We start from the raw sequence: 10,700 nt of genomic DNA on the forward strand, positions 1-10,700 counted from the left end.
AACTATATAGGTAGGTACATTCCTTACTGAGGTAGCGCCTGCACATGGTATTCTGTGGAAGAGCCACACTCAAGGGGCCAAAGAACCGCAGTTTTCTGACCACTGGTTTAGGCCAACTCATGGTGGTTGGGGGCAGGTAGTAAGACTGAAGTTTCTCTCTTTTCCAAGACCTTTATTTCCTGAGATGAATAAATAAATCAGTGGCTGAGAGGTGGGGATGGGAGGTGAATTGGAGCAGGAGCTGGCAGCATGCGGCTGGCAGGAGGGGGCTGTGATGGGCTGACACCCCCATCCTGGGCAGAGGCCAAAGTTCACTAGCAGCCACCGTAAGACACTTTTAAAACTCTACACACTGAGAAGCCTGCCCAGTTCTCCCAAGGCCAAGATTTTATGGCATCCACCTTTAGGGCTACTTCCTCACCCCAGGGGCCTCACTTTCCCAGGCCTGGATGCCTAGGCTGCTCCGTAGGTGGGTAGGGGTTGTTTATCCCACTTGAAAGTAAAGCAAGCTGCCTTGAGTGTCCAGGCAGGAGAGGCCTGACTTCTGGGGGCAGCCTGGTGGAAGGAGATCCTCAAAGTGTGGCAGAGATTATCTGCCCTTGATGAAACCTTCCAACACACGGTCACTGCGTTCTGATAACCAGTAGCCAGTCATGGCTGCCACAGCCCCAATGAAGATAGCAGTAAAGACCAAGTCGCCCTTGGCCGCCAACGTGGCCAGTGCACAGATGATGACACCGAAGAACATCTGCTGCAGTACCACCATCTCGTCCTCTGTCATCTCTGAGAAAAAGCCTGCTGACTCTGAGGAATAAGAGAAACACCTGTCATTCCTCCATTTCCTGGAGTCTCCCACGCACACAATCAATCCTGACAGTTGTTTGCCGGGCATACCAGCAAACAATGTCATTTACTGCTGAGAACAACTCTGAGAGGCAGTTATTACCTCTGTTTCAGTAAATAGGAAACTGAGGCTCAGAGAGGTGAAGAGGTTTGCCCAAGGTTATATGGTGAGCAAGGTGTGACAGAGCACGTTATGTATACTAGTCCAGCTCCAGAGCGAGACAGCCTGGATTCGACTCCATGGCCCTAGGCAAGTTGCTTCATTTCTCTGCATCCTAGTTTCCACTATGTTAAATGGGGATGAGAAAGATACCTACAGCACTGGATTTGTTTTAGGGGTAAGTAAGTTAATACATGCCACATGCTTGGAACAGTTTCTGACACATGGTAAGAGCTGTAGAAGTGATCAATACTGTCATCATTGTGACTGTCCTCCATTTCACCACACCATAGTGTACTGCTATGACTGTCCCATTGGACAGATGAGGAAAGAGGCTTGGGGAGGCAGAGTAATTTGATGCAAAGTCCAGTCTTCTTTCTACCCCAGGGAGGTGTGAGGCCACCAAAAGCCACTCCGGAGATCAGATGTAGGCTTTAGGTCTCAATACAGCCTCATGAGGACTGACAGATGGGGAGAAGGTTTGCTGGAGGCCAGGTTGGGGGCTCACCTGGGATCTGCTCCTTCACACAGATGCCCTCAATCTGTTTGTAGCCCTCGGCACAGACACAACGGTAACTGCCTTCGGTGTTCTCACATTGCTCGTTCTCTCCTGGACACACCTCTGTCTCACACTCGTCTACATCTTGAGGGAGGATTAGGAGGGATCAGAGGCCTGACTGCCAGGGTCCCACATGCAGTACCCCTGATTCCATCTTGCTCACATCCTGACACCCTTCTACCCTTGCCCAGGTAACTTCTACCATTCCTCCCCCTACCATGTCCACATTCCAGCCCCTTTCAATTCACGGTGGCAAGGCATTCTAAGGTACCCATGCCCCATTGACAGGAGACTCACCAAGACACTTGGAGCCCACCTGCTGGTAGCCAGGGCTACACTTCTTACAGCGCCCTGGCCCTGCCCCCATGCAGCCCAAGCAAGCTTTGGCACAGTCTGGAGAAAAAAGAGAGAAGGTTGAGAGCTGCCACTAGGCCCAGGGGGATTCTGGTGCCTGAGAAGACAGAAGTTTGGGGTGAACAGGTGTGGAGCAGTTCCTCCTAACCCTTCCCACATCTCCTCCTCTACAGGAGTGGATACTCACCTCGGCACTCATAGGAGCCCTCTGTGTTCACGCAGAATTGGTCAGCTCCACAGTTGGCTCGCTCTGTACCACACTCGTCAATATCTGCAGAGTCCAGCAAGGTGGGGAATTTCAATCCCTAGTTCACTAACAGGAAAGCTGAGGCCAGGATTGCTGGGGAATGGACTTGCCAGGTGTATATGGTGTGGCAGCAACTGCAGGCTGGCCACCAACACAGAAGTAGAGGCGCAGCTGGGCTCCAGGACGCCCAGGCGGAGAATACCTTTTTCAATCTGCCTTGCACCTCAGAATGGCCTTGTGGTTGCATTCTGGCCAACAGGATATAAAAAGAGGTGATGTGCTCCACTTTTAGCTTTGTTTTAAAACAACAGGCTTGGACTCATCTATATACTTTTTTCCCTGTCTTACTTCCTGAGTGCCAGGTTATGAAACACAGAGGTGCCCATGACTTCGCTTCAACCACAAAGACAATACCAAATGGCATGACTGCACGGTAAGAAAGAAGAAATCTGGGTCTTTTGAGTAATTATGATAAGTAGAGCTTCCCAACCCATACCACTTGCTTTGAGACTGTGGTTTAAGATAAAAAACAAACCTCTAAATTCTTCCAGTGACTTCAGTGTTCCAGGTTGATGTTTTATCCATTGTGCTACCACAGGTCAGGCTAAACCTCTGAATTCTTTAAGCCAAACTTTGGGGATCTTTTTGTTACAGCAGCTTAGCTATTACTCTCACCTTTATAAATGGTTAGGCTTGAGACCAAACAAAGTCTCAAACCTAGGTTTACTGACCAAAGTTCAGTGTCCTCATTCCTCTGGCTAACCCTTCCTCAATTTTCCAGACTTGGTCTAAGTAACACCTCCTTGAAGAAGCCTTTCTTGACTCCCTACCTCTACCAACCTGGATTAGGGACATCTCTCACTGTACAAAGATCAGTTTGAACTATAAGTGCCTGGTTACTTTTCTGCCTTCCCCACCAGCCTGAGATCTCCATAAAAATGAGAACTGTGTTGGTCTAGCCCAGAGATGTGGGTACTGATGGAGAACCAAGCCTAGGCCCCTGCCCTCCTCCCCAGACCCAAGGCACAACCCCACTCACCTACACACTTGAGGTGATGCAGAGCCCAGCCCTTCTTGCACTGTAAACAGTTTGATTCCTCAGGTCCCGAGCAACGGGCACAGGGGCCAAAACAAGCTGGGTGGAATAGGAAAGAATGAGGACAAGCAAGCAGGCACCCCATCAGACCCTGCCCAGTGTCTCTCCTTTTGGCTACCTACCCGAACATACCAGATGGCTGGCGTTGCGCTCTGCCTCAAAGTAGCCAAGGCCGCACTGACCACAGGCCTCACCCCCATAGCCGGCTTGGCAGTCACAGCGCCCGCTGCCCCCTCGAGTCCCTTCCCCTTCACAATGCCCGTAGCCACCGCAGGGCTTCTCTGTGCCCCCAGGACAGGCTGTGGGCAGACACCAAATCAGGTGAAATTATTTTTAAAATCTTGTAAATAGAAAACATTAACATTTTTAGAGAGAAAACAATTTTAATGGCAACATAGTATTTTGTCATAAAACTGTCAAATTTATTAATACTTAACTACTTCACTGTGGAAAATTAGGTTATTTATAAATCTTCTCTTTTATAAAGATTGACTTGACCATCTTTGTTACTAACTCTTTATGTAAAGCTTCTGGAGAGATTTTTCTAAAAGGGGCTGGTAGTAAGTTTAGCTCCTGACTCAGGACTGTGTGTAGAAAAAGGTGGTGACAATCGGGGCTTCAGTACAGCACCTGCTTAGCTAGTGGTTGGCAAACTCAGTCAACAGAGCCAAATATCAATAGTACAATGATTGAAATTTCTTTTGAGAGCCATTTTTTTTTTAAACAGAGACAGAGAGAGAATCAGAGAGAGGGACAGAAGGGACAGACACACAGGAACAGAGAGAGATGAGAAGCATCAATCATTAGTTTTTTGTTGCGGCACCTTAGTTGTTCATTGACTGCTTTCTCACATGTGCCTTGATGGGGTTGGGGGGCTACAGCAGATGGAGTAACCCCTTGCTCAAGCCAGCGACCTTGGGTCCAAGCTGGTGAGTTTTGCTCAAACCAGATGAGCCCGTGCTCAAGCTGGTGACCTCGGGGTCTCGAACCTGGGTCTTCCGCATCCCAGTCCGACACTCTATCCACAGCACCACTGCCTGGTCAGGCAAGAGAGCCAAATTTTTTTAACTACATAGGTAGGTACATTCCTTATCGAGATAGCGCCCACATGTGGTATTTTTTGGAAGAGCCACACTCAAGGGGCCAAAGAGCCGCAAGTGGCTTGTGAGCAGCAGTTTGCCATCCAGGGGTAAGAAGGTCCCCTTAGTATAAGGGATGGGGCCTGGTCTGATCTAGGCAAGGGAAATGAGGATTGGGAGTGGAGGCATCTCTCAAATACAAGATTAAAAACCACAGCAGCATCTGACTCAGTCTAGCCCCATCTCTTTTTTTAGAGCCATTCCCCAGTGATTTGCTCATCTCGCCCACCTTATTAGGCAGGTAAGAAGTAAGGTCCAGAGAAGTTATCTGAGCAGCCTAAGCTCACACAGCCAACTAGGGGCAGAGCCGGGACTAGAGTCCTGGCCTCAGAAGTCCCCTTCCATCCCCCAAGAGGAACTTGAATAACTCACGAAGGCAGGAGGGCCCAAAGGTGCCTGAAGGGCAGCAGAGCTTCAGGGAATCTGAGCAGAGCCACTGGAAGAGGTCTGGGGCTTCCTGCTGCCTAAGGCAGGGAGGTGGTAGAACAGTGAGGGAGCCTTAGACAAGTGTCAGAGGTGCTGCCCACCCTTCAACCTCCCATAGAATCTGTGAGACAACCCATCGTGGGTATATGACCCATAAGGCCACCTGACCAACACCCTTTCCTCATTTTACAGAGGGGTAAACTGAAACTCAGCAAGTCCTTAGCAGATGTAGGTTAAGAAGGAGGAGCCAAACCAAGACACAGCCCTCAGCATGCAGCTCTCTACTTTACTACCAGGCCCTGCCTATGGCCCCTACCCTGGGAAAGCCCCCACATCACTCACTTGTGAAACCACCAGCTCTCCATCAACTCCTCACTCAGCTCCAGCAGGCGGTGGCACTCGAAGTCCGACTTGCTGCACACGTTCTCAAGTACCTCTACCAGACGAGTCTCACTGGCCAGACAGGCAGGGGTGGTGGGAACACATTCCCCTAAACCCACCACCCTCCTAAAGGTCTCATCTCCCACCACTCCTCATGCCATAGCAGTGTCAAAGGAAAGGCCATAGGGCAAAATGAGGGATACTGTTGTTTCTGTTTTTTATAAAGTTTGGCTTCTGGTTTCTTTCTCTTTTTTAGATTTTATTTATTCATTTTAGAGAGAGGAGAGAGAAGGCGGGGTAGGGAGGAGCAGGAAGCATCAACTCCCCATGTGCCATGATCAGGCAAGCCCAGGGTTTTGAAACGACAACCTCAGTTTCCAGGTCCACGCTTTTATCCACTGCGCCACCACAGGTCAGGCAAGGGATACTGGTTTTGAGAGTCAGACAGACCTTTTTTTTTTTTTTTTTTTGTATTTTTCCGAAGCTGGAAACAGGGAGGCAGTCAGACAGACTCCCGCATGCACCCGACTGGGATCCACCCAGCATGCCCACCAGAGGGCGATGCTCTGCCCATCTTGGGGCATTGCTCTGCCGCAATAAGAGCCATTCTAGCGCCTGAGGCAGAGGCCACAGAGCCATCCTCAGCACCCGGGCAAACTTTGCTCCAGTGGAGCCTTGGCTGCAGGAAGGGAAGAGAGAGACAGAGAGGAAGGAGAGGGGGAGGGGTGGAGAAGCAGATGGGCGCTTCTCCTGTGTGCCCTGGCCGGGAATCGAACCCGGGACTCCTGCACACCAGGCCGACGCTCTACCACTGAGCCAACTGGCCAGGGCCAGACCTTCTTGAACTTATTTTCTCATATGTAAAATGGGGACATTACCTCCCCTACAAGGTTTGTTGTACGATGCCTCAGTTCCTGCACCTGTACAATGAAATATATACTCTTGATGGGTAGATGTAATTAAAAATATATATATCAGATAAAAAGTGTGAGAATTTGGAGAAACTGGAACCCTTTTACATTATAGGTAAGAATGAAAAATGGTGCAGACATGGTGGAAAACAGTTCTGCAGTTCCTCAATAAGTTAAACATGGAATCACCACATGACTCAGTAATTGCACTCCTGGGTTTATACCCAAAGGATGGAAATAAGTGTTGAAACAAAAGCTTATACACAAATGTTCTTAGCAATAGTATTCATAATAGCCAAAAGGTAGAAACAATCCAAATGATGAATAGATGAACAAAATGATGTATATCCATACAACAGAATATTATTAAGCCTTAAAAAGGAATGAAGTACTGGTATATACTACAATATGGATAAACCTTGAAAACATTAGGTGAGCCTGACCTGTGGTGGCGCAGTGGATAAAGCATCAACCTGGAAATGCTGAGGTCGCCAGTTCGAAACCCTGGGCTTGCCTGGTCAAGGCACATATGGGAGTTGATGCTTCCAGCTCCTCCCCCCTTCTCTCTCTCTCTCTGTCTCTCTATCTTCTCTCTTCCTCTCTAAAAATGAATAAATAAAAAAATAAAATTAAAAAAAAAATAAAGTTTAAAAAAAAAAAAAAACATTAGGTGAGTGAAAGAAGACGACCATAAAAGGCCACAAATTGTAGGATTCCAATAGAATTAGCAAATCCATAGAGACAGGAAGCAAATTAGTGGTTATCAAGGGCTGAGGGGAAGGAGATTGAGGAGTGACTGCTTAATGGATTAAAAAAATTTTTTTTAAGATTTCATTTATTCATTTTAGAGAGGAGAGAGAGAGAGAAAGTGGGAGGAGCAGGAAGCATCAATTCCCAAATATGCCTTAACCAGGCAAGCTCAGGGTTTCGAACCTGCGACCTCAGCATTCCAGGTAGATGCTTTATCAACTGCACCACCACAGGTCAGGCTAAAATTTTTTGGGGGGATGATGAAAATGTTCTGGAACTAGTGGTAATGCTAGCAAAACACTGAATGTACAAAATGTCTTTAATGATAAATTTTATGTTATGTATTCTACTTCAATAAAAAAACTTTAAATATATATATATCCACACACATGTAATGTATGATGTTATGCATTTAAAGAGTCTAACACAGTGCCTGGTATATAGGAGGTTATTTAAAAAACAAAAATAAGGGAGAGGGGGGCAAAGGGGGTGTAAATAGGGACACGGTGGGGGGGGTGAGGGTGTTATATTCAGTGGGACACTTGAATCCATGTTAACACAATAAATTAAAATTAAAACAACAACAACAACCAAAAAAACAGGAGCCATTTTAAGGTTGAAGTGCCCATAGGGTTATCTTGGCCAATCCTCTCATTGCCAAATAAAGAAATTAAGGCCTATTGAGAAAATAAACAATGTTACATAATAAAAGCTTTTATTTCTAATGGGCATCACAATTTAATCTTTACCACAACCCTATGAAATAGGCAAAGCATGTATTAATATCCCCATTTTACAGATGAGGAAACTGAGGCTCAGAGAAGTTAAGAGACCCTCCCTAGAATACCTAGAGTGAGAACTGACAACCAGGTCTGCCTAACTCCAAGTTTTTGCTACTCCTTCTCCTCAGTTTGACTTTGAAAAGCTGGAGGGTATAGGGCTCAGACCTTTCCTCTCAATATAATCTCATCTTGTCCTAAATTTAACTCAACTTGACTGTGTCATGTAGGGGTAGTCAATCTTTTTATACCTACCACGACTTTTGTATCTCTGTTAGTAGTAAATTTTTCTAACCGCCCACTGGTTCCACAGTAATGGTGATTTATAAAGTAAGGAAGTAACTTTACTTTATAAAATTTATAAAGCAGAGTTACAGCAAGTTAAAGCATATAATAATAATTACTTACCAAGTACTTTATGTTGGATTTTCGCTAAGTTTGGCAGAATAAATCTTTATAAAACAACTTACTATAGTTAAATCTATCTTTTTATTTATACTTTGGTTGCTCCGCAACTGCCCACCATGAAAGCTGGAACGCCCACTAGTGGGCGGTAGGAACCAGGTTGACTACCACTGGTTTAATGGACATCTCAGCTCCAAATGTTCAAAGAGAAAATCTGATTCCACCCCATCCCTAATCATTCTCCTTCTTAGTTTAATCCATCTCAGAAAATAGCCCCATAATTCACCCAGTTGCTCATGCCCAAAACCTAATAAGCATCTTTTACTCTTTTTCTCTTATACCATATAACAAATCCACAATCAAGTCCTATCAGTCTATCTGCAAAATATACCCAGAATTTAATTTTTTTTTTTTAATTTTTTTTTTTTTTTTTTTTACAGAGGCAGAGATAGACAGGGACAGACAGACAGGAACAGAGAGAGATGAGAAGCATCAATCATCAGTTTCTCCTTGCGTGTTGCGACTTCTTAGTTGTTCATTGATTGCTTTCTCACATGTGCCCTGACCGCGGGCCTTCAGCAGACCGAGTAACCCCCTGCTGGAGCCAGCGACCTTGGGTCCAAGCTGGTGAGCTCTTTGCTCAAGCCAGATGAGCCCACGCTCAAGCTGGCGACCTCGGGGTCTCGAACCTGGGTCCTTCCGCAGCCCAGTCCGATGCTCTATCCACTGCGCCACCACCTGGTCAGGCTATACCCAGAATTTGACTCCTCCTCACCATGTTCACCACTAGACAGAACACTAGTCCATACTATCTTCATGCCTTGATTATGCATTAGCCTCTCAGCTGGTCTCTCTGCTTCTTCTACCCTGGTCTTCTATAGCCTGTTTGCTACACAGCCATATGAGTAATCTTTTAAAGGTATAAATAAGACCATATCACTTCTCTGCTCAAAACCTCCCAATGGTTTCCTTCTACATTCAGAATGAATTCTAAACGTACTGTGGCCTTCCCAGTCTGGGCCTCTACCTTCCCCCTTTACCATTCCATTCCAGCCACTTCTCAAATACACCAAGCTCAGTCTCACTCTGTCTACACCTCTTCCCTGTCACGTAGTTTGCTTCTTCACTTCAGGTTTCTATACAGATGTCAGACCTTGAACACCATGGTCTCATCATTCTGCAGTCCACCCTGCTTTACTGTTATTCACCTGATGACATTATTTATTTCCTTATTTACCACTTGTCTGCTCTTCAAGAATGTAAGCCACTTGAAAATGGGATTTTGCTTGCCTTGTGTACTGCTGTACTGTAGATATTCAGTGATATTTGTTGAATGAGTAAGCACTCCCTAAGATGCTCTAGGTCCCCACAGGTAGAGCAGAGATTGGGAGGTGAGCAATACAAACCTATCCTTCTAGCCCCTTACCTGTCTTTGTATTTGGACAACTTCTCTTCCTCCCAGGCAGTATTTCCACCTCCAAAGTTGTCCCGGATGGTTCTCTCGAGGCCCTGGAAATGGAGATAACTAGTAATATCTAAACATAGAAGTACAATGCCTGGCTCATTCTGGCACTTCAGTATTTCACTGATTAGGAAACAGGCACAGAGAGGCAACCAGCCCAGGGTTATACAACTAGTAAGTAACCAGGTTAGGACTTGAAATCCATACAGACTTGTATCACAGATCTCCCCACTCTCAACCACTTGCTATAATAACTGGGCCCTTCCCAATAGGCTGGTACACCCACCTTGTTGAAGCTGTCGACAAGTCCCCGGCATGTATGGCACGGATGGGGCTTAGTTGGGGGCGAAGACTGGGGAGGCGGAGAGGGCTGGAGACAAACTGGGCCTGGGAGGCTGAAGAAGAGGCTCAAGCCCCAGAGCAGAGCTGGGATCAGGCCCCTCGAGTGTCGTTGAGCCATCTTTTCCTAGGCTGGGGACCTATAGATGGAGGGCAATGATAGGGTTCGCTGGAGAAGCCAGGTAAGAAAAAGGGTCGGTTCTGAGGTGCCACGAATCTGAAAACCCAGATCTGTTATTATAAGAAAAGGAGGCTGGACTGGGGTATGCCTGGGGAGGGGGTATGGTGGAGAAATAAACGGGAATAAGTTATCCTCTTTACCGTTGGGTAGGTAGCCTGGACCCTCGGCATGCAGGTGGGTGTCAGCCCATTGTTTATAAATAAGGGTCTGAATATGAATTATTAAGGGCAGGATTAGTGGAATTAGGGACAATGGGTCAAATTCCAAATACTGGGGAGAAGCCGGATGAACGATCTTGAGGGGAGGAGCCCGGATCCGGATATGAAAAGAAGGGCCCAGGTTCAGCGCCCGCAGGCTGCAAAGGCACTGCCCAAAAACAGGCAGAGGAGGATCTAGATCCGCCTAGATTGCGTAGGAGGAAGAGATGACCCACCCAGCCCGCCGGCGCAGACGACTCAGTCTTCTCAGCGCCACCTTCGCTGCTGCATGCGTAAGACGTGCAATCTCCGCCAGCTCCGCAGCCCGGAGGGCGGAGCTCACGCTACAGCCAATGGTGGCGAGCCATGTGCCATTGCGTCATCCCGCACTAGCCAAGCAGAGGCGATGCCGGGCTGCACCTGTCCGGCTGTTAAGGGTACATGGGCTGCGGGCGGCGTTCCAGGCTAGCC

The 10,700-nt window shown here is 47.1% G+C and overlaps 1 protein-coding gene across 3 annotated transcripts; it reads right to left on the reverse strand.

Annotated features, from left to right (window-relative positions):
• Positions 1–151: 151 nt before the first annotated feature.
• On the reverse strand, positions 152–10,667 carry CRELD1 (cysteine rich with EGF like domains 1). 3 transcript variants are annotated; one of them, XM_066245561.1, is made up of 11 exons: positions 10,466–10,667; positions 9,799–9,991; positions 9,477–9,559; positions 5,167–5,277; positions 4,771–4,862; positions 3,382–3,558; positions 3,203–3,298; positions 2,104–2,187; positions 1,860–1,955; positions 1,512–1,646; positions 152–804 (listed from the first exon to the last, which is right to left on the reverse strand). In XM_066245561.1, the coding sequence occupies exons 2-11, from the start codon at positions 9,970–9,972 to the stop codon at positions 590–592; spliced, it is 1,263 nt and encodes a 420-aa protein (XP_066101658.1). In that variant the 5' UTR covers positions 9,973–9,991; positions 10,466–10,667; the 3' UTR covers positions 152–589. The 3 variants fall into 3 exon arrangements, with proteins under 3 accessions (XP_066101658.1, XP_066101659.1, XP_066101660.1); XM_066245562.1 differs by lacking the exon at positions 10,466–10,667 and adding an exon at positions 10,173–10,393; XM_066245563.1 differs by lacking the exon at positions 3,382–3,558.
• Positions 10,668–10,700: the final 33 nt, after the last annotated feature.

The sequence above is a fragment of the Saccopteryx bilineata genome, chromosome 10 (assembly GCF_036850765.1).
Source record: "Saccopteryx bilineata isolate mSacBil1 chromosome 10, mSacBil1_pri_phased_curated, whole genome shotgun sequence".
Lineage (NCBI taxonomy): Eukaryota > Metazoa > Chordata > Mammalia > Chiroptera > Emballonuridae > Saccopteryx > Saccopteryx bilineata.

Bases quoted from the DNA above. Each gene is read 5' to 3' on its own strand.
- CRELD1 (XM_066245561.1), bottom strand. From the start codon at position 9,972: ATGGCTCAACGACACTCGAGGGGCCTGATCCCAGCTCTGCTCTGGGGC. The intron at 3,559-4,770 runs GTGAGTTATTCA...GTCTGCCCACAG, and splicing joins CTTTGGGCCCTCCTGCCTTC to CCTGTCCTGGGGGCACAGAG. The intron at 805-1,511 runs GTGAGCCCCCAA...CTTATTCCTCAG, and splicing joins TGTGAAGGAGCAGATCCCAG to AGTCAGCAGGCTTTTTCTCA.